The sequence below is a fragment of the Sardina pilchardus genome, chromosome 17 (genome assembly GCF_963854185.1).
Source record: "Sardina pilchardus chromosome 17, fSarPil1.1, whole genome shotgun sequence".
Lineage (NCBI taxonomy): Eukaryota > Metazoa > Chordata > Actinopteri > Clupeiformes > Clupeidae > Sardina > Sardina pilchardus.
The window spans coordinates 2,370,874-2,398,653 of NC_085010.1; the positions used below are offsets into that span (position 1 = coordinate 2,370,874).

General features: G+C 40.9%; 5 protein-coding genes across 5 annotated transcripts; 1 reads left to right on the top strand and 4 right to left on the bottom strand.

Moving 5' to 3' along the window:
* Positions 1-7,657: 7,657 nt before the first annotated feature.
* LOC134062424 (protein SPMIP1-like) lies at positions 7,658-8,848 on the bottom strand. Its single transcript, XM_062518418.1, has 2 exons — positions 8,254-8,848; positions 7,658-7,895 (listed from the first exon to the last, which is right to left on the bottom strand). Exons 1-2 carry the CDS (start codon positions 8,645-8,647, stop codon positions 7,780-7,782), a joined length of 510 nt encoding a protein of 169 aa, XP_062374402.1. The 5' UTR covers positions 8,648-8,848; the 3' UTR covers positions 7,658-7,779.
* A 1,864-nt stretch (positions 8,849-10,712) lies between these two features.
* On the bottom strand, positions 10,713-12,908 carry zgc:193726 (uncharacterized protein LOC561161 homolog). Its single transcript, XM_062518314.1, has 6 exons — positions 12,759-12,908; positions 12,533-12,592; positions 12,214-12,264; positions 12,102-12,116; positions 11,300-11,320; positions 10,713-11,088 (listed from the first exon to the last, which is right to left on the bottom strand). Exons 1-6 carry the CDS (start codon positions 12,860-12,862, stop codon positions 10,974-10,976), a joined length of 366 nt encoding a protein of 121 aa, XP_062374298.1. The 5' UTR covers positions 12,863-12,908; the 3' UTR covers positions 10,713-10,973.
* A 1,848-nt stretch (positions 12,909-14,756) lies between these two features.
* atp6v1f (ATPase H+ transporting V1 subunit F) lies at positions 14,757-16,399 on the bottom strand. Its single transcript, XM_062517684.1, has 2 exons — positions 16,156-16,399; positions 14,757-15,406 (listed from the first exon to the last, which is right to left on the bottom strand). Exons 1-2 carry the CDS (start codon positions 16,311-16,313, stop codon positions 15,205-15,207), a joined length of 360 nt encoding a protein of 119 aa, XP_062373668.1. The 5' UTR covers positions 16,314-16,399; the 3' UTR covers positions 14,757-15,204.
* A 295-nt stretch (positions 16,400-16,694) lies between these two features.
* Positions 16,695-19,354, top strand: lamtor4 (late endosomal/lysosomal adaptor, MAPK and MTOR activator 4). Its single transcript, XM_062517685.1, has 4 exons — positions 16,695-16,830; positions 17,122-17,202; positions 17,421-17,538; positions 18,511-19,354. Exons 1-4 carry the CDS (start codon positions 16,828-16,830, stop codon positions 18,606-18,608), a joined length of 300 nt encoding a protein of 99 aa, XP_062373669.1. The 5' UTR covers positions 16,695-16,827; the 3' UTR covers positions 18,609-19,354.
* Positions 19,109-25,130, bottom strand: rint1 (RAD50 interactor 1). The gene is made up of 13 exons (XM_062517682.1): positions 24,900-25,130; positions 24,438-24,679; positions 24,165-24,338; positions 23,931-24,071; positions 23,623-23,773; positions 23,407-23,517; positions 22,872-23,097; positions 22,618-22,755; positions 21,354-21,553; positions 21,054-21,271; positions 20,725-20,905; positions 20,468-20,586; positions 19,109-20,224 (listed from the first exon to the last, which is right to left on the bottom strand). Exons 1-13 carry the CDS (start codon positions 25,113-25,115, stop codon positions 20,014-20,016), a joined length of 2,328 nt encoding a protein of 775 aa, XP_062373666.1. The 5' UTR covers positions 25,116-25,130; the 3' UTR covers positions 19,109-20,013.
* Between the last annotated feature and the right edge of the window lie 2,650 nt (positions 25,131-27,780).

The following is a 27,780-nucleotide window of genomic DNA, read 5'->3' on the forward strand; positions in this document are numbered from 1 at the left end:
ATGCTGTGTTTACAAAGGGAGCCTCGGGGTTGCTTCATTTGATACAGATATTGCCATATGTTCACCATAGTTGTTTACGACGATGCTCCTTTTATTGCCATGTGTTACTTGGGCATTTGATATTGCATCTGCATCTCTCCCTTACAGCCCCACGTGTATTACAGGGCCTACTGTATGATTTCCCATATGAATATGAGCAGGGAATTTGCATTTTTGTTTCTCAAAATTAATGCGATCACAGCTGAATGCCTTCTACCCAATTATCCTGTGATTGCCTTATTACCCAACATTATGATGAATCAAGAAACAAAACAGACATCCGTGCCTGGTGCCAGATACCATTGAAGAGCATTGCTGATGTCTCCCATCTGCCGATGTGCCTTGCAAAAACGATCATGTGAAAAGAGCTATCACATGCATATCAACAACACACTGACAAGTTTTCCTTGTGCAAGAAGTAAAGTTTGAATGTCTTATGCAGCATTCGCTTTGCCAAAGCACTGTGAAGAAGTGCAGCGCTGAAGATCTGGATGTATGAGCTCACTGTGCTGACTATACCTCCTCAACTGGTCTGGGTCCTGTGGCCATCTTTAATGTGATTGCAGAGAGGACAAAAGGGCCCTCATAAAACAGCCCAAATAGTTTTACAAGGGCCATGGCTGGAACTGCCATTCTCTTTATGGCCAATTTCTGGAGCTCGTTTTGCAACGTTTTTTTATTACTCTTTTTTTATCCAAGTAATAACCTCAATCCAAATATTACAAAGCAATTGATCTGATAGCATAACTTGCCTGATTCGGACTGTCATGGACAAGGGCAAAGTTTGGTGCATGACTGATTGCTGCTCATCCTTAATTACACAAATCCTTCAAATAGCTGATGGACCACAACTGTTTCCCTCTCTTTCTCTCTTATTAGTGTTTCTTATGTTTCAATCCTCTGCATTGGTGAAACATGTCATATCAATACAAACTATTAACAAGTCACCTACCAGTTTTAACATTTACGTAGAGCACATCTAATAATAATAATAATAATATTTATTTATAGAGCACCTTTTTTTACATAAAATAATGAACAGAACAAGCATTAAATGTCTAAAAATAATACAAATACAGGACCATAACATTGGCAAAAATAATGGAAAGGCAAAACAAAGGCAGAACTTTAATTAAACTTAAATAAACTCAGTTTTAAGACAAGATTTAAAAGATGTCACAGAACCAGCTAACTTTATTTGCTCAGGCAGTGCATTCCACAGCTTCAAAGATCTGTCCCCTTTAGTAAGCGGAGACTCGGGAATACTTAATAAACCTTTGCTTGCAGACCTTAATGTGTGTGTAGGACTAATAGGGCACTAGCATATCAGAAATGTAACCAGGGGAAAGGCCACGAAGAGCTTTAAATTTAATGAGTAGCCTAACATCAATTCTCCATATTGGGAGGCAGGGAAGTTAGAACAGGAGTAATGTGTTCATACCTTTTGGTCTTATTTAGGAGCCTGGCAGCAGAGTTTGTACTACATTAAAGTTGTAGTTACCGCCTAATTTATGGGGTACATTTTGGATTAGCACCCAAACACATTCTCATATTAATTGCTGCTTATTGTGTGTGTGTGTGTGTGTGTGTGTGTCAGTGCCAATGTGTGTTGGTCAGTGCCATCTGCCAAGATGGACACCCCTGCTGTGATAAATGGTTCTTCTATTTTAAGATGTTATAATCTGTTCTTCGCTGTTACACAGGTGTGCCTTCATTGATTGACTCTTAGGCTCAGTGCTTATGGGAGCATCACTGACTAAAACACTTGGACTTGCTCAGGATAAAATTTGTGTTCAAAATAAAGCATTATCATTTACCAATGAATGCTTGCAGACCAGCAAAAAGTAATACCCTTGTATTTGCCTCAGGCCAGATGCGATTATATTGTACTTTATTTCACAGAATATTTTCAGTAAACATTGTTGGGTGAAGATGTGGACAATTAGAACAATAAAAACACATGTGTCACATTATTTTTTTTATCCTTGTTTTTGGGGAGACATCTGAACATTTTCTGCACAGCTCTCCAGAGTGGAGGAGACCTCTCTCTCTTTAGTGAAACCAAGACTTAATATACCTAAAATGTTTTTCTGAAATGCTTTGAAGACAAAAGTTCGCAATTTGCGTCAACATTGTTTTTTATACATGTACATGTACGTGTGTGTGTGTGTGTGTGTGTGTGTGTGTGTGTGTGTGTGTCTAACCTATTTACCTTTTCCTCTCTGTGCGTCATTCTGAGTGAGGGTAACTGTGGTTGGAGGTAAGAGGGTCTAAAGCAATCCTTCTCTTCTCTTCTCTCTCTCCATCTCAGTGGCTGCCTATCTTAATCTGACTCAAGGATAGGCCGCAGGCTAAACAAGCCAAAGGGAGATAGATTTCCCCAGAAGCTAGTTCAGAACTCCTGATTTCTGTGAAACTTTAAATGGGAAACTTATTTCTGATGATTCATGCCGCACTGCTGTTGATATCTTCTGGCCAAAAAAAACATGTTCAATCAGAATATCTGAGTGCTGATTTGAACTTCCGATTCTCCATCTAACAGGACAAGCTACTCACACCATTTTCAGGCAGAGGAGAGTGACTTGGGTCAGGCTTGTTTCATATCTTGTGTCAATAGCAATCTAGTTTAATCGTATTAACTAAAACATGTCTGCAGGCACAAAAGTCAAGGTCTAATATAGGCTATATGCATGGAAGGCTGCTCAGGTTAACTATGTTATATAACTGCATCTTTCCTTTTGCTCCTTCCATGTACACTCCAACACTGAAGGTATGGTTTGACCAATGAGAACAATGTTAACACACACATAAATCCTTTTACATCGTAACATGCTGATTTATTAGGTGCAACAACCACGCTGGTCTGTGTAGACACTAATTACATTAAGAGTAGTGGCAGGTTCAAACACACTTGGCTCCACCAGAAACATATGAGGTACCTAAACAGCCCTCTGTGCATACAGTAGGCTAGCCTATTAGTGTGCATGATTAGTCCACATGAAATTATGTCATAGGCTTTCAAAAAGCTGAAAGAGGACTCTTTGATGAAGCAGTGAAACCTGGACAGGGAAGATGGCTCACATACATTACAAACTTTGTAAGCCTGCTTACAATAACCTTTCAAATGCAGAACTTAGCAGGAATATGTGAAATATGGGTGTGCTTTGATGGTATGCAGGCATCACATGGGCATATTGTCATATCACTTAATAAGACTATTGAGTGGATTGTCTTTTGGTTAAAATATCTTTAAAATATATATTATCTTCATTGGATACTTACAGTTTGTAAGTGAATTAATGTGTTAATGCAATGCTAATGTGCTTGTAAGTTCAATCAGGATGATAGATATCTTGGAATTGATGATGCTCATCTGAACAGCTGTCACTATTCTCGATATGGATCTAGACACTGCAGCACTGAATACTTTTCATGTGAGTGGTACTTACCAAATTCCTGCTTTCTTCTCACTCCAGCTAAAAATATCTTCAGCTAATCATGATTAGTGATTGGCAGCGTTACCTCTGCAGCTACTGTAGACTGTAAAGCTCTGGTAGCAACATGAAGCTTTGTGGATGGTTGGATGTTATTCACATTGTCAGTCAGAAAGGGTCAATCACTCAAATGCAACAACATTCTCCACATTCTCCACATGTCAGTAATGTCTCTGATATCCATGTAAGTGGCCTCCCACAACCAATCTCAATTAGTTGTCATCCAGTGGCTTACTTACTGATGTACTGATGCTCATTACAGCGACATCGAGATCGACATGGCTTGTATCAGTCAATCATTCCCCTACCTTCACTCCCACAGCCTACTGATGGAAACCAGATTGATGACCGTGAATGGTTTTCTCTTAAATGGACAAGATTTCATTTCTGAGATGGTGGATGGTGGCTCTCTGTTTGGGTTTTAAGAAGGAGAGGATGTTACGTGCACTGGACAGTGTATCAGTAGGCCTACCGTTTTGCTTAAATTGTATATTTGTGGATTATTATACAAGAATTTTTAAATAAGGCGTTGGATTCAAAGCTTCTATTCCTTGTCAGCCTCGTGAGGCTACATGCCCACCATGTTTCATGTGCCATGTGCCAAGGTTTTGTGTCCCAGGAATTGTCAACCAAAATATGGAAAAAAATAATTCCTTCATCAACTATGACTCTTTGAAAGTGAAATATTAAGGCCAGACATTCGGTCCTCTGTTTCACCTATCTATTATCTTGTGTGCTGTGACTCACACTCTCCTGCACTCTCGTTCTTATTGCCAAACCTGATTGCTGAACTAGCCACCCACACTCCACACAATCATGTAATCAGTCAAACAGTGGGGTAGAGCTGCATTTCCAATCAGTTAACCCTTTCACACTGCGTGATGGATTGGCAGTAATGTCTCTTTTGAAGATGAGGTATGCCAATGCCTTATAAATAACACACATGTGCATGAACATGCACCCAGAGTGTAGCACAGTAGCTGTTGGTTGCAGCAACTCAAGCTATAGGTAGAACTGATTATTTCAATTGTTTTGTATATCGACAGTACTCGGTGACCTCAAGAAACAGAGATCTATGTGAAAAATCGCCGGAATTCTCCTTTAAGTATAGTTCAGTCAGCACCACTTCCACAAGGTTTAGGAGTGTGTTTATGGGATTTTTTTACCATTCTTTCAGAAGTGCATTTGTGAGGTCACACACTGATGTTGGATGAGGCAACTGGCTCCACTGGATCCACTCTAATTCATCCCAAAGGTGTTTTACTAGATTGAGGTCAGGACTCTGTGCAGGCCAGTCAAGTTCATCCACACCAAACTCTGTCATCCTTGCCTTTATGGACCTTGCTTTGTGCACTGGTGCACAGTCATGTTGGAACAGGAAGGGGCCATCCCCGAGCTGGGCTTGGTCCCTTAGTTTCAGCGAAAGGAACTCTGAATGCTTCAGTATTAACCAAGATATTTTGGACAATTCCATGCTCCCAACTTCGTGGTAAGTTTGGAGATGGCCACTTCCTGTTCCAACATGACTGATGGCAAACGTGTGATTTAAAAAATGGTTTTGATATGTTATGAAAATGGTCCCATTACCTTTTGACATTGTGTGTAACCATTGGTGGCACAAATGTGGAGACCTGTAATCATTTTAATCACAGTGAATAGGACAAGGATGACCTTTCATCTGTGACAAAAAGGCACAGAGGCACAAAATGTGTTGCCTCCTCATCCATCTCTTCTTTTCTCGACTCTGATGAGGGGTCAAGGCTTCATTTCTTCCTCGGAGACGGGAGGTTGAAATGTTTCAATCGAGAGTCGATAGAGGTTGTGTCGGTCGGGCTGGAGGGTGCCCGGGCGGACATTCCACATTCATTACGTCTTAATGATCAGTCTGTATGAGGCCAGTTAACATTGTGGGAGGGGAGGGGTGTGTGTAGATCAAGGACTAAACGGAGAGGAGAGAGACGAGAGGGATGGGAGTGCTATGAACCACCGTAAAAAGATTGCTGTAACAAAGGCACTCACATCATTGCTGGGACAAAAGCCCAATCTGGCTCTAACTAGCTCTAATGGCAGACAAACAACCTTGAGGCAGTACCCCTTGTTGTGTCTAAATGCGCTCATTTTGATCAACAGAGCCAAAGGTCTGTAGAAACTATTTTCAGTTCCATCTGCTTTCATTCTCAGACGCATAATGTATCCCCATGAAGTGACATTGGCTCGTGTTAGGCTGCGGAGGAGTATAGGGAGCACGTTTCACACACACTCAGCCCTAATCCACTTTGTGGTGACCTCATCTCACCATGAAAATCTGTTGTTTACCTCTGAGAGGACAGGTAATCCAAACCACCCCTCCAAACCACTTGTCCAAACCACCCGAAAATGATTCACACGCTCTTAACCCTTTCACACACGCAGCCGGGGTTGTAGCTGAAAAAGAAGCAATTTCCCTGTTGAAGACCTTGTGACACACATCTGATTTCCTGCATGGCACTGAAGCGTACACTCTTCTAGGTGACAACTGTTAATTCAGCAGGATGCAAATATTCCAAGGGGATACTTTTGTGCCATGGTCATTTTGTCAGTTTTGCAGTAAAAACACAAGCACCTGTTTTCTGTCTTGGTGTGTCATGTCCATGTATGGAACAAGCGAGAGGCAGCACTACAAAAGGGGGAGAGATTAACTGATTCTCTACAGCATCCCTCTCCAGGCACAGCACAGGTGCACAGCTGCCAGGTGTCCTCGTCAACAAACGTCATAACCTGCCAGTGCTAGATCAGGTGCTAAAGCACGGGAATCACACCCCACACACGACTCGTGTGCTTTATTACCACTATTGTGTCTCTGACACAATTGGCATTGGGTTGCCATTTTTCAGATGAGCAAGGGTTTACATACTGTAGGTTTACACATGCAATATCATCAAAGTGGCAAAAAAGAACACCTGCCATTAATACGTTATTGTAATTAAACCTTTCAAACAGCATTGGAGGATCTGACTAGTAGGCCAGTGATGTTTTGGAGAGCATACTCTGCATAACCCCACTTGGTTGTTGCAGAGTAGAGGAGCGATCTGGCAGCACTTCAGCAGGTCTGCTGTGTTGTTTGAGAGTCAGGGCCTTTCAGTAGGGGAATGTTCAGACATACCTACGTAGATCATTTTAGCATGTGTGTGAGTACAATTAAGGGAATCTTGAAATACGCTGACACACAGAGCAACTGTTGACACAAAGGTTAGATGAACAACAGTTGGTGTTGTCCTTAGCACATGAGATGAGGTACCTGAGCTAGTACATGCAGGCCTAGCACCCCCCAGTGGAGAGAAGAATGTTAATGTTGTTTAACACTGTAAAGCGCCATCAGACGTGTAAGGTTTTGGCGCTCTATGAGTGAAATAGAAATGAAATTGAATTTATATTAATTTTAGGAGTGTGTCAAATGTAGCCAAAGATAATTAAACAAACAAATAAATATGATGATAAATATGGCAATGTACACTGATAACTGAGGTCAGTTTTACTATAGGCCTACTGTATAAGGCTCTCAGGCTTTTTGGTTCCAAGGATGCCTTGTATGGGAGAACATTTTCCGAGGACCCACTCATAATTGTACAATAGCATATGCCATTTGTATTCTCTGACATTGTGGCCAGGTTCACTATCCCGTGTTTCCTGGTATGTTACTTGGTCTTTTGGACAGCTTTGGATTTTGCATCACTTGATGGCATTTCTCCACATTCGTTAGCTCGCTATCTGAAAAATAAGCCAAGCTAAGCGGCAGTTGGTATGGTTCTTCGTGACCTGCAGTGAAATTCAAGTTAATGTGGGTGGGAGCAGATAGATACAATTTGCTTCTTGTATTGGTGAAAGGGTTGTTATCTGTGGATATGATTTTTTGTTTTAAAGTGATAAACCACAACTTTATCAATCTAAAGCAAATTGTTTCTGCGGACCTCTTGGTTATGGGTTGCTGACCCCCAGGGGACCCCAGACTCCACTTTGAGAACCACTGTTCTAAAACTAACCTCCTAACACAAGTAAGAACATCCAGGCATCTTCAATAGTTACTCACATTCAATTATCAAGTCTAATGAAAATCCCTCTTAAATTCACTATCCACACGACAGAGATTCATTGTAGGCCTTTTTTTATTTGAAGGGTTTAGTCAGCTGTCAGCTCCGTGGCAGGCGAGTGCCATCAGCACCACCAACTCCAACAGTGTTTGGCTGCTGAACTTTTGTGTCTCGATGCATCACGCCACAACGTCCGAGGATGAGCTCCGTGGAAATATTCCATTTTTTCGGTAAAAACTCTCCCTTACGATGGCATTTTTGGCATATATCGGAACATGGGCCTTGTTCCTGTCTCCTACAAACAAACGTAAATAATGAAAATATATCTACTGTTCTGTCATTTCACATATACCCCAAATGTGTAGACTGTGGTTTGTTCATAATTGACACTAGGCACAGATTTCTGCATTTGTTGACAATTAAAGGGCCCATTTAACACAAACGGTAGGCGACAGAGGAATAGCCTACAATGTAGGCCTATTCAGACTGACATCATCATCATCATCGTCATCGTCATCGTCGTCGTCGTCATCATCATCATCATCATCATCATCATCATCATCATCATCATCATCATCATCACTATTATCATCATCATCATCCTGAGGCATTTTCATTCTTATGACAAAATTACAGGATGGAGCAACACTTACCTAGGCCCCAACCGTACTGCCAATTGCTGGTGACAGGGTAATTATATTTGTCCTCTGGATTCTTCCGTTTCCTTAGTGAGAGATACCTGTACCGACCCGTCTCTTCTTTCGTGAAACCTTTATATAATTCAGTCCTGGTCTCGCTAGAAACAGGCCTCATTATATTTGTATCTGAGCCCGGATCAAGAGGTTTCGGGTTGGACACTTTCACCTCTGTTATTTGACTTTGCAAAGACTTTTCTCCCGAAGGCTCAGCAACATTGGGCAATTTCACCTTGCGTTCCTTCGATGGTGGTTTAGGGTGTTTTATCCAGTTCTGACGAAACCAATTTATTCTAAGCAGATTTTCTTTTAAAACAGCTTCTTTCCAAAAGTCTTGTCTCTGCGAGTCCATCTAGCCGTATTACTATAATAGCCGCGGCTATTAATGGCGAAATATTGAACCACTAAGTTAATCACACATTAGCCCAGTGTTATGATTTTCCTACTGACGTGGCCGTAGTCATAGCGTGTAGGCTATGAATGAAGTTGCGTCAACAAGTGGTTATTACATCACAACAGAACGAACACGAGTGATCGATTGCGCTATGCAGGTTCCCCTAAAGGCCACATCCAGCCTGCAAGAACCAATGGCCTCATTCAAAATATCAGAGTAACGCGAGGGACGTACAGCAAGGTGGCAATGCAAAAGACTGCAAATGTGACTTGCAAGCTGTAAAAAAAATTGTTCAGATCAACGCCAGAATTGATCTTTCTCTTTTCATGGCATCAATAATCATGGCAGGTAGCAGGGGAGCTACACCAGACGCGTAACTAAAGCGTTCCGTTCGCGACGCGTAAAATCCATTTTAGAAGAATGTACGCCTCACTGTCGCGTCTGTGTAGCTACTTCCATTGATTATAGTGATTATTACATACGCGTCGCGAACGGAACGCTTCAGTTACGCGCAGTGCTTGAAGTGGGAAAAAATAAGTGCAGGAACTCTAATTTTCATTAGTTTCATTTGACATTTGTGCGGTGAAACCAAGTCTTTAAGATGTGTTGGTTGAAAAACTTTACATTTAATCATTCTTTCAAGCAATAACCTATAGGCCTAGGTTACTTTTTTCTAATTCACAAATGGAATACTGAAAAAACATTAAAACAACATGACCAGTGTGATAGCCACTTGTAGGCCTAACAATAGACTGGGCTAAAGGCCCTAGAACCTTAAAGAAACCTTTGGGCTAAAGGCCCAGATGAAGAAAACTGTGACATAGGCTGTAGCCTACTTGTTACATTGATTTAATTAACAATAACTGGCCAAGAACAGACTCAAGGTCAAAAGTCAGAACAAGTGAATAAGTGTTACTGTAAGTGTTCTTTCTATTGCTATTTTGGGTCCTGAAATGGCATATCAAGCATCTGCCATGGCTATATGACAAACAGGGGTCTGAATACAACTTCCGATATGAAAAATAAATTATTTTGAAGTAGGGGACATGGAGAGGTATGGAAATTTGATGTGATTTCCAAAAAGGATTTTTCGTGATTACAGCTAATTATACAGAGGCATTCTATACGCCATTGGAATCAGTATAATCACCTGTTTATTTTGATGTAGTTTGCCATAGGGCAGTAACGAAATCGTCAAATATTTCACAGAGAAGAATGGGTATGACGCAGAACTGAATGTGACATTCATTTTTGTATGTGACTGTAATTTTCAACGCTAATTATCTCGCAAACCGTTCATCATAGAAACTAGCGGCTATCGCCATTAGAAAGGTCAGGTTCTGCAGGATCAGGTTCTCGGATCAGTTTCAGTAAGTACCGGAACGCAGAAAAAAGTGGCGGAACTCAAAAGACGAAAATACAGAAGTTCCGGAACTGCGTTCCGCTGCGTTCCGGCCCACTTCAAGCACTGGTTACGCGTCTGGTGTAGCACCCCTGTAAGATTCTACCTTTTATTAGAACACCCATTGAACTCCAGCTGATTGTAATAGTGCTGTGTGTGTGTGTGTGTGTGTGTGTGTGCGCGCGAGTAAAAGTCAAGGCAGCTAAAGAATGGAGAAAATAAACATCTCATTTTGCCAACACATGTAAACGTGACACATTCCATGCAATAAAAGAATCATAATGCTAAAGGATTTAGAAGCAACAATGAAATCTATGCTGCACTATTCAACCATTCTAAAATCTGTTAATGTCATTATCTCTGAACACCCTATGACACAGTCCTTTACATGTTAAATTCCATGTTGGTCATTCCTGTACTTTTGGCTGATGTTTTGTATTATTTTCCATTTAAATGTTTGCAGATATTTGCGTGTTATATATAACGTTGTAACATTGACATTGGAGATGTCCAATGCGAAGAAACTCTCAAACTTCTGTGATGGCATAACCTCAGCTGACAAAAGGTTCTAAATGATGTTACAGTGCGGGCACATTTTTTTTGCAAGCAGAAATAGAAAAATTAGACCCAAACTTTTTTTTAATTGGTCTTTTGTTAGGCTATTGTTTTGGAAACATGTATTTCAATAATGAACATAAAGTCTCCTAGACCTATGCTATTTTAAAACAACAGAAACTCTTCTCTACATATCCTTTAACATGACAACTCTAAATTAGCTAAACTTCGCTCAGTCAAGGAGCCTGACATCAAGAAGGCCAGACCTATAAATATCTCTCTGACATCCTGCTACAGGTTCATATTTTAAACACAGGCCTTTTTAATTCATTTTTTTCCAATTCCATGGGGATCTGAAGTTAAGCTTCCAGCTATTTCATCTCCTGTGGTCAGAGAATTCCCCAGATTACTTAATGCACATGTGGGTAGCATGCATCCAGGACTACAAAGGAAAAGAGAGACAACATTTACATTATTGGCAAACATAGGCCTACTCTGAATTAGCTTGATGGACTTTTTTTTCAGCAGTATATATTTCATATATGAACCTGTAGGCTACTAAAAAATCCAATTTGAAAGGCCTATTGTAAGCTAAACATTTGGCATATAGACTGTAGAATAGTGAAAATGAAATATCGAAAGGTTTTACTTACCCACGTGGTTGATCAAACACACTGTAAGAATAACAAAAAAGATCAGAAAAGAAACTGAATACAGATAGAACATAATAAAATGATTTCATCAGAGTTATTTTAGCTTAGAAACACACACACACACACACACACACACACACACACACACACACACACAGACAGACAGACAGACAGACAGACAGACAGACAGACAGACAGACAGACAGACAGACAGACAGACAGACAGACAGACACACACACACACACACACACACACACACACACACACACACACACACACACACACACACATATCGAAAGGTTTTACTTACCCACTTGGTTGATCAAACACAATGTAAGAATAACAAAAAAATCAGAAAAGAAACTGAATACAGATAGAACATAATAAAATGATTTCATCAGAGTTATTTTAGCTTAGAAACACACACACACACACACACACACACACACACACACACACACACACACACAGACAGACAGACAGACAGACAGACAGACAGACAGACAGACAGACAGACAGACAGACAGACACACACACACACACACACACACACACACACATATCGAAAGGTTTTACTTACCCACTTGGTTGATCAAACACAATGTAAGAATAACAAAAAAATCAGAAAAGAAACTGAATACAGATAAAACATAATAAAATGATTTCATCAGAGTTATTTTAGCTTAGAAACACACACACACACACACACACACACACACACACACACACACACACACACACACACACACACACACAGACAGACAGACAGACAGACAGACAGACAGACAGACACATATATACCTGATGATTGATTCCCTAAAAAAGAAAAAAAAATATTCATTTATTATTATTTATTCATCATACATCTAATATGGACCCAATATATAGCTTGTCACAGAAAAAAAATCCTCACATTCGTGGCAGATCCACAAGACTCCGGTTAAAAGATAGGTCTATATCAAATCTGTTAAAAAAGGATCAAACAACATGACTGATTAATCGTAATGATTACCTAGCCAGGGAAAAGGCCATCGTGTTTGTTGTTGTTGTTGTTGTTTGTTTAGTGTATTTATGTTTTGCTTTTGCACCACGGAGAGAAGACGCAAAATAAATTATTCTTGTATCTCATTCAATATCCCTTTACAGCTTGTATTCCAAATAGGGTTCTTGAAAATAACAATAATTTTCTATAGTGATATAGTGAGAATAATAATGATTTTCAAAGATCTTACATTGCATAAGGTGTTGAGTTGGTTCCATTTGTGTTCATTTCATATGATTGATTTGCACTTCTAGAGACAAGAAACATGACATGAGAATATTTAGAACCTCTCTGTAGGAACACTAAAACATAAAGTCCCTTATCTAAGAATACTGATTTTGACAAAAAAAAAGATCCAATTGATAGTTCCTAATGCAGTTTTTTTTAACGAATTGGCTCTTGGTATAGTAACTTACCTTGTATCACTCTGTGTACTGTTGAAGCTGATGGGAAATCCAAAAACACAACCGAGAAGCAATGCACTGAATGACCAGGCTGGACTCATAGTGCCACTGAGCATAATCAGCAACTGAAGAGGCTCTTAAGAGACCTATGGACCAAAATCTAGCCATTTTTTTTTTTTCAATGAACGATGTTTTATATCTGTTTTGGACAACCTGACCGATAGGCCTGTTTGTCTTTGGTTAACTGAAGGACATTTTGAATGACAGTGTCAAGGACACAGAAGAGTAATGAGAGCACTCCTCAGTGTTGTGAAAATATTTGGACTTGGCAGACCATGGACTCATTCTGTTTCAGAGACTCACAGGCATGAACGGATTTGAACCATTTAGTTAACTGTGTCATTTGTTGCATTGGGTCTGTCAGCCTATGTACTGTCCTTGGCTTTATTTGTCAAATGGAGTTTATGTTCAGTGTAACTCAGCGTGATTAAAGCTGCATGACGTCTGCTGTCGAGGCATTGCATTTCTATGTTCTCAATTATAAAAAGAAAAAGAAAATATTCAAATGAATCTCATCAAAGAACAAACCATAGTGCATGTCAACATATGTTGTTTTACATTAGCAGCCATATTTTTTTTTAAAAAACGAAATAAATGAATAACTCTTCCCTGTACTGTGGTGTGGCAAACAGCACAACCCCCAAAACAGCACAAAAATTGCCTTCCTTAACAAATCCATCATTTCAGGAGGGAGCTTCATGTTTTACACATCTAAATATTTTAAAGTATTTGACATTACCTCAAATATAATTGATGTTACGTGATATTGGGACTAGCTCATAAGTAGAGGTCATATAAGAGATACATGTCGCCGTCAAGGACATGGTAGCTTCACTGACGCCCAGACTCTACATTCTAGCAATGTTTCTTCCAGCGGCCACAGAGTATTTGTCCTTTAACACTGACATTTCAAAATCCCCACTGATGTGTCAGTGTAGCCTGTTTTTAAAAATAAATTGCATGCACATCTACATACAATGAGTGGATCTCATGCTAAATCATACCAAAATACAAGAAAGGGCATAGCCATAGATTTTAATCAACAACTGTTCTTGGATATATGATGGTACAATAATTTAACACATCTAACATCAGCATAACAAACCAGTCGGCCATTTTATTGTAGCCTTGCTCATCAAAAAAAAAGAAAAAAAAACACTAATCTAGACAAAGTAGGTAAATCCCTTATGTGTCTTGTGCCTCCCAATAACTGGATAACAATTTAACAGATGACAACTGATTCATTTTCCATTCTAAAACGGATAGTTCCGGTCCTTGATTATGATTGGCTGAATCGCGTTCGATGCCGTTGTATATAGGACGATAAACACACACCTTGACCGCATTTCGTTCTATAGTAATGCGCTAGCACAAAACTAGCAGTGGCTGCGTCTTGTTGTTGCTTAGCGACCATTCATATGCAGGGAATATATTTCTTGGCGGAAGAATGATTATCTATGAATACATCGTTACTTTTTCGTTGCTGTGCCTTTCTTTCATGAAATCTTGCTAGATCGATGTGGTAACCGTTTTAGAAAAGCAATAAGCCACTCGAGTCCGTGCGTTATACTGTATAATCGAACAGCTAAGGGGGTTTTAGGCACTCCGCTTCGCGTCGTGCCTAACAACGCCCCTTAGCTGTTCGATTATACAGTATAACGCACGGCCTCTCGGGGCTTATTGCTTAAGTGAGAATAAGTTTTATGGAATGGAAACAATAAGATAATTATAGAATTTCAAGCTGGGTCTGATGTCACATGTCACATGCTCCAGTCAGCAGATAGTCTGATTAACCCAACCGAGTATGGTAGTGGAGGGTATGAGTCAATGGAGATGTAAAATGTTTCAGAGAGCAATAATGGACTCTAGACTGAATTCTGAAATAGGTCCTCTGTGTTTTGACATCAGCATATAAAGACAAACAAACAAATAAACAAACAAAAAGAAAGATACAAGGGAACATATGGTTTTATACATGAATTAAACTCACTGCACATGACAAATTAAATTCACTACACATACGAAACAACCCAAATGACAAGACATGGATGAAAACAAGAGGGTTCACTATGCCACAGCAACATGACCAACAGCATTCTGAAGACGACAAACACAAAACTGACAACTTCCATTTTGATTAGTACCACAAATGATGGTGTACAAAGTAAACATAGGCCCGCCTTCTTATCAGTGTCATATGTATGGGGAAACAATGGATTCCTAAAATTACAACAGACTTGACTTTCTTCTTGGATAGAGTAAAGTTGTGACAAATAAAGAGAAAAAACAATTAAATACATCGGGAACACAGTCAGTGACACTTATAATACACTTCACTATAGCAAGCTCATGGATTCTGGCTGTCTTCTTTCTACCTCTGTCCATGCCATATTCTTATTTATCGGAAGTCCTCAGCAGAGAACATTCCCTTGGCTCTACGCAGGATGGAATCCTTGGAAGCATCATAAGGATGCTCTTTAGAGGGTATTTCCAGGACAGCTGGGATGGATTCCATGTGGGCATCTATGGCGTGACGAATCATCTCGGCAACAAACTGGTTGATGAGGATGATTCCAATGTCATTCCGAGCAAGGAAACTCCTTTTGGACAAAAAGAAATGCGAGTTAACCAATGGAAATTTAAGTGTTAAAGGAAAGTAAACTTGGATGCCATGCCCTTGAAGATGAATGTTTTCTTGTAGCCTAGGTTTGTTTAATATTCCAAGGTCATGACTGGGGCACACGAGCCATATATTAGGCTATGTAGATGTGTCTAGGCTCTGGGCCACACTTTCAATGTTCCGACGACTGACACAACAAACACGGTAGCCTAAGTCGAAGATGTTAAGCAAAGAAATCATTGACAGGTAGCGTAACATAGTGGGGAAAGACTCTCGTCCATTGCTTTAAGTTTAGCCTAACGAGATCTCTGATTATCCATGGGGCTTGAAGTGCACAGTAGTCAGTCAGCCTAGGCCTAGGCTACTGAATTTCACAGCAAACCTGCGGTGAGCGAGGCTCACCCATTTTGGTCTGATATAGGCCTAATGATGACAAGCATACAACTCGATGACTGTGTTTGTTTCAGTAGGCCTTGGGCAGACAGAAACATATGTGCTAGCTGCTACACATTGTCATCAAATCCAAAAATGCATAGCCTAGCTGGTTAGCTACTCCAATAAGAACGTACGGAAATGCTGCCCATCAAAACCCGTTACTCTTGGACCTGATCACCTGTTTAACCAACTCGCTAGTCCCTTGCATTCATGAGGCAAGGCAGACATCGATAGGTAGGCTACAGCAGTGGGTTTTCACACCTTCACACTTCACATCATTTTCAAAACACTTACTTGAACGTCTCCTCAATCTCAGTGATACTGGTGTCCTTCTCGACAACCAAGAAATTAGGCTTTCGATTTTTGTTAAGTTCACCAATGCCACCGAGTAGAAACCCAGTACATGTATCTTCGTCGCCAATAACAGCGATTAATTTTCCTCGACCAGCCATAATCCTTCTAATAAGATTTCTATGTAGAATATTTTCTGAAGCTTTAGCAGGAGTCGTGTCTTGTTCCTGAATGAATCATGTGTTCTTGTCAGCTGACTGTCCTACTTCCGCTCTGAAACCTCCGTGAAAATTATCAATATTTTCTACTGGGCTACAGCTCAACCGTAGGCTACCGAGGCAACTCCGTAAAACTGTAGGAGGCCAACCTCTGTGGGCACACAAAAACCATAATCCTAGATTGAGCTATAGTTTAGTCTATATTAGAGTAAAAAGCTCCACCATTGCTGTTTCAGATCAATGGTTTTTATTAGGTTGGTTTATCTATTTACGCATCTACGTGTGTGTTTAATTCAATTAATAAATTAATGATTTAACGTATATTTTTCCAGCCAGAAGCTAGTCAGCTGATTTACTGATCTGACGTCATTAAAACGCGACTGTTATCACGTGAATGACAACAGGAAGCTGAACCTTTCTTCTAGGTCTATGAACTGAACACAAGTGAGACGTTAAGATGGTAAGAAACGTGTGTGGTAAAATCTTATTATTGGGGGTGTTCAACATTGATATATGTTAAAACGTGAGTAGTAGAGTCAGTGTTTTGGTAATATCACTTCGTTCTCTGCCAGTAAATTTACTAGCATTTGACTCAGTCCTTATGGGTGGATATAAGAATGATCACTAACGTTTGTTATGTGCGCTCTTTCCTTGCTCTCCTGTCGGCTGAGCTGAGTGTTAGTAGTTTAGAGTTACGGTGTTTAAGTAGCGTGTGATCTATTTTTTGCCCTTCTTTCCTTCCCTCTTTCAGACAACTGCATTGACGCAAGGCCTTGAAAGAATACCGGATCAAATAGGATATCTTGTCATCAGCGAGGATGGAGTATTAGCTGTAAGTTCTCTTGCATGGTCTGGGAAGGAACGTAGCTCTCTTCTCGACTATTATAGCTAGCCTGCATGCTATTGCTCGTTGATCACTGTTGCCTGACCGGAATTTGACCAAGATCTTATCGAGCAACATATGAGTGTATTGCGTGTGTCGTAAATTGTGGTGAAGCTTTGTGCAATCATTCATAAACAACGAACTGTTTGACAATTTGTCACCTACAGTCCTCGGGTGAACTAGAGAATGATGAACATACAGCAGGAGTTATCATGCAAATGGTGCGAACTGCCTGCCGTTTTCGACTCCAAGGAACATCTGAGCCTGCATTCAAACGCATGTCAGGTGAGGTGGAGTGAACCTTTAAACGCATTTTTAATACCACGCCATGTTGAATTCAAACGTTCTGATGAATAGTTTGCAGTGGGAACAAACACTGGACTGGACAGTTGTTGCTGGTGAATCTAGTGTTTCCTATGGTCACTCCCGATCCACTTGCCAACTGCTCCCTGGGTCAGGGTAGGGTTAGGGTTGGTTTAGTGGGCAAGTTGCATGGGACAGTGTGGTAGGAAGGTGTCAGATGTTAAGAGGATGTAGGATGACAACCACTACCTCTCAGGGGACCCAGTACAGGTGGGATGTGGCCCCTGGGAACCAAGTTTCATGGGTCCCGATGTTGAGGGGTCCTGGGAACCATCCATCCAAAGCTGTGTGTAATGTTGCCAAGCCAGCCAAAAAAAGCCAGTTTCAGGTTATAACATAAAACCTATTCACATTACGACAAGATATTTTTGTGTTTTAAGGTTAAAATGACATTATATTAAGATGTCAAAATTGTTATTCCACACTAGAAGATTATGTGGGGTGGTTTCTCCTGCTGAAGAGGTTATGTTTTGTTTGTTTGTCCATGGATCTGTGTACATACAAGATGACACAGAAACTGCGTTCATTAAATGTTCATAAAACTTAGTGTAAAGTTGTAGTATTGCAGGCCTTATTCATGTTTTAATGGGGATTTAATTTTGAAATGATGTCAAACAATGGCAAGGCATTGTTTTTAGTGTTTCTTTGAATATAATGTGAGTGTATTGAAACATGTGTGCCCAGAATGTCAAACTAACTCATGAGTTGATTGTATTGTTACTGGTTACTGTTATTTGTGTAGTTTAATTTTATCGTATTTTATGTATCATCTGGTCCAATACTATGATTAAGTGAAAGTGGTTTCATACCCAATCAAGGACTGGTGGCCCCTTCTCTAACTCATTTAAAGCAGTACATTGCATTTTATTAACACCACCCCCTCTTCTTCCATAGTGATGTTTGAGGACTACGTCTATGCAGTAACAGTCTCCGGACAGAAAGTGTTTGTGGTAAAACGACAGAACAACCAGAGAGAACCGGTGACTGTGTAGCGTGAGAACCAAGTCAGACCCCATGTGGACAGCAGCTTAATAGCTACCCAGGCCACTGTAGAGGAACGTCGAGTTTTCTTGTTTTTGTTTTAATGCTGATAAACACTGTCCCGGTGAGGTCTGGGGGGTATTCCAAGTACGTGGTTCAGTGAAAAACTAAGTTAACTCGGAGTGAGTGGTAAACCTCCTACAACAAGGGCTCTATTGCATTGTTTTTTTAGGCAGATGAAGCCATAGAGCTCTTCTATTAGGATGTTTACCACTTACTCTGAGTTAACTTACAGTTTGTTTACCAAACCATGTACTTGGAATATCCCCCAGTTCCCCTCACTGCTTGGATTGAAGTCATTCAAGGCATTCTTGTTCATTTCTTATCACAAATTGGATTTCATATTTTGTGCAACAGATGTTTTTGCTTTTGAATTATATCACTGGGTAGTAGGCTAGTTTTTCTTCCAAATGGATTGGTTTTGGTCAAGTGAAATGAATGCATTTTAGAGTTCTGTTTTACAAAATTACTTTCTTTAATTTGGTTATTTATACATAGAACTGCTAGTATTTATTTAAATCATTCACAAGGCAGCACTAACCAGAATTTTACAAGTGATAAACACATATGTTATGACGGTGTATGTTATGACAGTTGTAAAATATTCATGTAGTGATAAGTGTGATCATCCATGTAAACTTTCATTGCATATGACTAACATAAATATAAAAAATAAAGTATTTTGGAACATTTTAAACCTGTGGTGAAGCATCAGTTTTTTGGAAGGGGTTGTAGTACCATTTGTCATTTAACTAAAACTCTTACTGGGGGGGTAAGAGTTTTAGTGAAAAACCTACAGTAGGTAATCTAAATCAGAGTGGTAAACCTCCTAATAGAAGAGCAGTACGGCTTTATTCTCCAAACAAAACAATGGCATGATCTCTTGTTATAGGAGGTTTACCACTTACTCTGGGTTAACTTAACCCAGGTTTTTCACTACACCACATACTTGGAATACCTTCCTGAAATATTTGATCATTTTAAAATGTTTTTTTAGCTAGTCCACAAAATGTCCAGTTTCATATGAACATTTAATCCCAGTCTTTGTAAAGCATATTGACAGTTAAATTACTTGATTCATCAAGTGTTCAACTTAACATTTGCACATCATATGAACTGGAGAAATCTGTGTATGTGTGTGTGTACATTTTTATAGAGAACTGACAAAAGTTATCTAGCTGCAATCATTTCTGCATGATGGCGGGAGTCACTGCCTTTAGGAGATCCATTTGCTGAACTGATATAAAAATCACAGTGATCAAACATGAGTCATTAAGTCATCTGTATGGGCACCCCAGGGGTGGAGTTGCAGGGGCAGGTCACATGAGCCCTTGGGAGGTGTTGAGGGTGATCCTTTTACTGCGCAGGCCACGATGCCCTGAGCCCCAGCAGGATGGACACGTCATACGGAGTCAGCCGATACACACCCTGCTCGTTGAGGGCAGACTCAGGGCTGGGCTGCTGACCCTCTGGAGCAAACAGTTCCTCTTCCGTCTCTCTGAGGAGGTCCCGCAGCAGCAGGGCCGGGCCCACATTCAGCGTCAAGATAATGCAGGCCTCCTTCACACTAACACAGAGTGAGAGAGGGAGAATGTTACTATGCATTTGCATTACATTTACAATGTTCATATCTACCTGCAGAGGTGGTTACTGAACTCCATCTCCCTTAAACCTGAAATATCACCAGATCTTGGACTATTCTGATCTGACAAGCGTTTTATTTAATAAAATTTAAGGTTTTAAGGTACTGTCACCATATCTTGATGTGTACATTTATCTCACACACAAACAGACCCACTAGTATACTCACTGTTTGAAGAAGTTTTCTGGTCTCTTGCAATAGTGTCCAAACAGAGGAAAGAGGTTCCTGGTCATGTCAAACTGTAGCTGTGCAGCCCCACCCTCATTGAAATGGTTGTACAATATAAGCTGTGCCAGGTAAATGTAGAAACAACCTTCGTTAGGAAATAAAAAGCTATTACACTGAGACTCTTACTGTATTTACTTGCTTACTTATTACTTGTGCAATAGAACATTCCATCTGAACCTTCTCAGCACAGCACTCACGTCTTGGTAAAGGAAGAGATCCAGCTTCTCAGCCAAACCTTGCCAGAACATCTGGAACAGAGGCAGACTAAGAAGCTGCTGTAGCTGCAGCAGATGGTCCCGCAAGCAAAGCATCATGGGACACGCAGAACTGGACAAAGACATGGTTGCCTGGTCACACTGGGAGGGCAAGGAAAGCCATCTGCAACAGATCAACCAAATGAACTTCAGACCCAATGGTAAACCGAAGGGTCAATTCCAAATCAAGTTTCCCCAGTAATACAACTGTTTGTATAATGTCTCCTTAGATTAGCCAAATCGGAAACGAAGGACAATAACTTTGAATTGACCTGTCGCGTATGTAGCTTTGCGTTTTGTCCCGCACATCTCTCATGACCGCATCCAGCAGCCGACCCATCATATCCCCACGGAGTCGCTCCAGCAAGCCTAGCAGCTCTTCAAACAGGGAGCCCTCCAGAGACGCCAGGCGCCCCGTCTCTGTGGCCCCCATGGGCCCCAGCACCTCCTCACCGAGGGCCACTGCAGCCTGCTGCAGCTGCAAGAAGAACTGAAGGAGAACACAGGGGTCAGACAACTCACGTATACCACAACACATACACAAACACAGGCAACCGGGCAAAATAACTTACTACATTGTCACCCCAGTCAATGAGCACTGCAGAAATGTAGTTGGAAGCATTGAGGATGGCACAGTAGCGAGTGCCCAGTGGGTTCCGAGACTCTTCTTTCATGACTTGTGTCAGTCGGATACGGAAGTCATCCACCAGCTCCCTCTGCAGCGCCAGGAAGCTGAGCTGCGCCCGTGGGGAGGGCAGGGAGCGGTAGCGGTCTGAGAGGAGAGAAGACATTGATGGGTGCTGATGGAATACTGTTAAGTTATTTTCATTAAACGAAACCGCAACTGTGGAATTTGATTTACAGCTACAAATGAATTTCACAAACAGTTGGCATGTGTTTGTTGAGTTGGGTGCAGCATATCATATAGAAATGGCCAACACTAAAAATCTAGGAACCATGCATGAGGAGTTATAAGACTCAATACTTCACAGACACCTTACACTTGTGGTGCTATCCATTTGTGCTGTTCCCTCCCCCTCTCTATGCGAGAATGTGACATAATTACCCAGCTGTAGTGTTCCAGTTTGTCTTTGTGGGGAAGAACATGGACGCCACCAGGGCAGCAGGAGTCTCGGTAGTGCTTGAGCAAGCTTGTGGCTCATCTAAACTAGCTATGGGATGATTCACACTTGCCTTCATGCTTCAGCTTCATCACACTTACAATTTCAATCTGAGGTGTTGTTGTGTTTCTCTTTACACTAGCCTCTTTAGCTCAAAAACAAAACTTTACATTGTATTGTGTGCACAGCAAGTCCGTGCAATGCATACATTGGTGACCGGACTGGACCGACATTAAAATGGGCAATGTAGCACAAATATAAAGAACTACACTACATCTCAACTACTATCAATTATGGGCGCAGACAGCCATCTTTCTTTGTCAAGTCGTAAGGTTCTCCTCGGTCAGCTCGTCTACTCTCAGAAGCCCCGAGGTGGACAGTTGAAATTAAGACCAAAAGGGGGGGGGGGGGTGTCTCGGTGAAATGACGTGAGACAGCTGGGAGATTTCCCACTTTCCAACTCGGACGATGTTAATGGATTGCAGCATTACACCATAGAGAACTGAATGTTACAAACAAAAATGTTAGGGATGAGGCAATATGGCTAGCTGTGGATACACAAGTAGCTCATAGTCAATGCAGCAAGAGGAACGCCATGATGTGTACATTTTATTTATGCTGCCTGAAGGATAGCAGTACTTGCCTACTGACATACAGTTCTAAACTATTCATGTGTTGGACGCCATGTGTTATGTTTGCTGCAAATGCATGTTACCTGTAATGACCAACAGGAGCGTCATAAAGGTCTCTGCACAGTCTGGAGCTTTCAGCTCATCCATGTCTGTGATGTCTCTGTATTGGGAACTCCAAGCTCCTTCTGCTGACAGCATGGCATCCACTTTCTCAAGTGCCACTACGATGGAGGCATAAGTACAATTGTGAGATCAGCCATAAGTACAATTGTGAGATCAGCCAAAAATGACAAGACTGTCAGGACACTGCAAAAGCGCTGCCCTTGCATGAGCTCACTTTTTCTCTCCACACTGAGCCACTTCTGGAAGACCGCTTCCTCCAGCAGGATGTGCAGGGCACCAGGCAAGGTGCTGGGGTAGCCATGTGTGGTGCGCAGCTCCTTTTCAAACTGAAGCACCTCATCCACCAGGTGGCAGAACAGAGCATCATCATACAGAAGCCGGGAAGCGTCCAACGCTAGCTTCTCCTGAGCAAGAGCCAGGAGGCCTCGGCACAATTCCACCTAAACCAGACAAAAATGTCCATAGTTGTCAAGCTTGTATATGACAAAAAGTATCATTTAGCCAACACAATCATACCCTATTGTGCATTATTCACAATAGCCTAGAAAATAGATAGTTCCTTCTTTTTTGCCATCATCTAACAAAATCACCAAAAGGTATGAAATTGCCTTGATAACATGAAAACATATAACATACATACCACTGTACTACTACATACTGTACTGTACTTAAACTAACATAGTTTTAAGTTTTATGTCTGACCATCATCCGATCAAAAACACTGTTCAAAGTACTCTTCAAAATAACACCTTAGCATTGATGTTGGCTTGTGAGTGATCCAGTATAGGCTGGATCTTCTCCTCCATAAAGTTAGAGTTGTTTCCCATCCACATGAGGACCTGGGTTAGGTACCACTCTGGCTAGAAACGAAAATCAAAAAGTTGACAGAGATGGACAATGTTGAGAAAAATAGTAGTGTCAAATCTGAAAAGTGTACCATATCATATTTAATGTGAAGCGCTGACCTTGTTTAGGGAGTTGGTTTGCCGATTCCCAGTGAAGTGGTACCTGAATCGTTTGCTGAGAGGAACCAGCATAATCTTGATGGGCAAAGAGATGGGTATAGACTGGGGAAGGCCCAACCGAGATGATGGCTCCTCTGTTATTAAATCATCACTGGGAATGGAGTTATGGATTATATATTTACTGGTTGCTTTATATATCAACAAATAGAGTTAATATTCAGCACTAAGCTTGAGATTTAGCTAGAATAACTTCCCCAGTCATTCATTGGAGAGTAGAAATATAACAGTGAGAATGCATAAAAGGATACGAGGTTTGCAGGGCCAGGAGCTGAGATACCAGCAGTTCTAGCTGGCTATTGAGCTCCTGGGCATTAGGAGCTGGAGAGAGGGAGGGAGTTGGAGGAGAGATAAAAGGCCACTGCAACTGTGTGAGAACCTCTTCAAAGTCCCTAATGAGAAAGAGAGAGTGGAATTGAACACAATTGAAAACAAGGACCCATTCTTTATGCTATGTTGACTTAAACAATTAAAGGCATAAATACCCTGCAAGTCTATCTTTTAGAATCTTGTGCCAAAAGCGTAGTGTTTCTCTGAGGAAAGCTTGCAGATGGCTACAGCCGGACTCCTGCAGGCTCAGGTCCAACTTAGCCATAGTGCCGATGGCTCCAACAGCTTCCCATGTGCTACTGGTCATTAAACATTGCTGAATACTGTCACTGTGAAATTGGATAAATGACACAAAGTTTCCGTATGAAGACCTGTGCCAAAATGTCATCGTCAGCAGACATGCCCAACACATTTCTTTGTTGACTTACCTGAGCTCTTCGATGCGGGCTAAACACTGTAAATATTTCAGGTGCTTCTCTATGGTGTCCAACTGGCCAAGTGTTTGTCCAAGGCTGTCTGCCCAACTCTGTGCGCCCTGAAGATGTTGTTGCAATGTGTTGGAGAGAATCCTCTCTTTCTGAAGTAAGTTTTCCAGGTCTGACTGAGATTTTTCTGCCGTTTCAAGGGCAGCGGACACTCGCAGTGGCACCGAGCTCGATGCTGTCATTACCTGTCATGTTGAACAAGACATTAGCGACGTAGAATAATATGGCATATGGTTTCTTAGCATCGTCACGTCGCGGCCATAACTCTGTAGGATAACCGTGAACTTAACAGATGCACTGACATCAGTTTTTATGTCATGAACATATGACTATCATGACACACTAACTCATTTGATTTGCCGTCATAGCTGGGAGTAAGTAAGAGATTGTCTTAACGTAGCCTACCTGTTCTTCCAGACCCTTGTTTTCAGCCTTCAGTTTCTCAAGCATACCACTAACTTTGCTTAATGCCTTTAGGTCGCAACCAATTTCTTTTTCTACAAACTGCATTAGATAGTCAGTAACTTCATCGTCATCTGATGCAGATGTGTTTTCAGACACTGAGAGACTGTTCATCTCTCTCTCTACGCAATTTTCTTGCTCCGCTGTGGGCGCCGCCATGTTTGCAGTGCTTCCTATTCCACGTCAACAGAACACCTCGACCCCTCGTGGTTACTTCTGAAATTACATACATGCTGTCAGGCTGTGGCGGTCAAGCTTTAGCTGCTGCGCATGTTTTGAAAGTTCTGCAATTAAATGTATGTAGCCTAATATAATTTTCTCAGTTTTTAACACATATTTACAGCAATGGCTTTCCTCCATTAACAAGCAAGATAACATGAAAATAAATAGTTTGCCGAAGAATATGTCCCTATTGGCCATAAAATAAGTCGGCCCACATATCTAGTTTGCATGTGCCTGTCGATATCAGTGACAAGTTCAGTGATAGGCCTACCGGGGTTAAGACTATAGGTCTACAAAATAATCCATATGGCTGTGGTGCAATAAGCCTAGGTCAACAACAGTGAGAAAAGACTAAGTGACACTGAACAGGAATTCAGAGCATGCTGGATAGGCTTGATCAATATTCCGTATCATAAGACGAATATTTCTGGAGTAGACTACTAGCCCAGGAGGTGTCATTGTGAGAAAATGTAGGCCTACACTTGTTTTAGGCTACTGAAATGTATGCTCATTTGATTCAATCATGTGCTCCTTTTCTTAAATCATGTGTTTTTTAATTAACTTGTATTAATGATATCCTGCCCTCTTCACAGAAACTACATCACAATGGACCAATTTGAGATATATTTGACATACAAAGTTCCCCTTGATATAAAATCAGAAACTCGAACTACTCTCCAAACGTAGAGTTCATGATTTGGTACAGTTCAATAAATTGAGGGCATGGTGTAATAAAATGAGTGCACAACAAATCTCACAAATCTCACCCAACAACCCTTAATATACAGTTGGGGTCTGGAATCATTTAAAGCACTAACATTGTTGAAATTCTAGATCATTCAACATGATTGACATGACATAAAGTATGTTGGATGGTTTTGCCATCACCATTCATGCAGACACACACACACACACACACACACACACACACACACACACACACACACACACACACACACACACACACACACACACACACACACACACACACACACACACACACACACACACACACACACAGCACAGTCATCCAGTCACACACAGGTCAGAGTGTTGTTCTGTGTCTCCCATGCATGCCTCCTCTTTCTTTTCTGTGTGTGTGTGTGTGTGTGTGTGTGTGTGTGTGTGTGTATGTGTGTGTGGTGTTTTGCCATCTTGTTTAGTTAGACTATACATAGAAGGCTGAGGGATAGAGGACATTTATAGGAAAACCTAGTTTGTTTTGGATTGCATAGAGGACATGAGTCGTGGAGGATGTTTGGCTTTCACGTTGGCTGCCAAAGAAAATCTGTTTTCAAGAAGCAGCTTGGTGGACAGCCACCAGTTTTCACACAGTTGGTTTCCTTGTTGCCAAATCTGGGATGAGCCTATACGCCAGCAAAGTAGGGTACATCTGAATCCTTCTTCAGTCTTTTTGGGCACATCACATGGACCTGAACCCCACTCATGTCTTGACAATAAAACTTATAGTCTTGGATCAGGGCCAATTTTTCCGTTATATAATGGAGATGCCATTCCATACCCACTGCATTAATGAATGTTGGCTATTTAAATTGGTGACACCACAGTAAACCATTTTTTCTTGTTGGCTTTCAAGATTTCAAAATATAACATCTTATTAATCCTGAAGAGATTTTGGTTCCTCAACATTGCAGCAGTATATAACATATTAAGTGAAGTGATAGAGAATGAGAGAGAGTGTGCGTGAGTGTGCACAGGGAACTTTCCCCCTCCCTGCCTGTGATGACCACAGAGAGGAAATGGTCATAGAGCATGGATGAATTAGAAAAGCACGTTGTGTCTACTGTACATCACAGTTTACACATCTTGTGAAATATGCTCATGCATGTTAAATTGAATATTTATATCATATTTTAAACCCTTTTTTTTTTTACTTTTTAGAGTTTTTAGAGCATGCTACAACATCATGAGATGTTGTAGCATGCAGTGGCTTACAGGACTTTAGTGGGAGCTATGTCTCTAAGAAACGCACCAAATATACACTGAAAAGTCTGTTTTTACATATAGGCAGACTTACCCCCTGTCAGTTAAAATGTCAGCATATGAATGCACTCTTGGATACTCTGGGTCTTCCTTAATGCTGACACAATTATGCCAGTGGACCATGCCAGTGACAACATTATTGGATTTGCAGTCAAGCATGCCCAAAGGGTGCCCTGTTAACCAATACATTGAAGTAGGCTAATAATTGTATTATGCAGTAGTTTGTTACAGAAAAAATGGCATGAAACATGTAAACTAATTATCATTTAATATAATAAGTGCTATATATATATACATGCACTGTATATAGGCCAAGAAATTGCCAAATGAAAAGTTAAAAGCATGTGATCTCCCAAATTGAATGTCATAACAGTAGCAGCCATTTCTAATCATCTGCCAAGCAGGCTGCAGTTGTGGCAGCATGCATTTTCATAGTATATTCTGGATGTGGTAGGCTAAGGCTACGTCTTATGTGTAGTCCCCAACAGTATATTAGAAAACACTGCACTCTCTACCTGCCAGCCCTGTGTTTTGTTTTCAAAACATTTTAGCCCTGTAGTTTCGATAAGATATTTTTTCCAAGGCAGATGTTGATGCG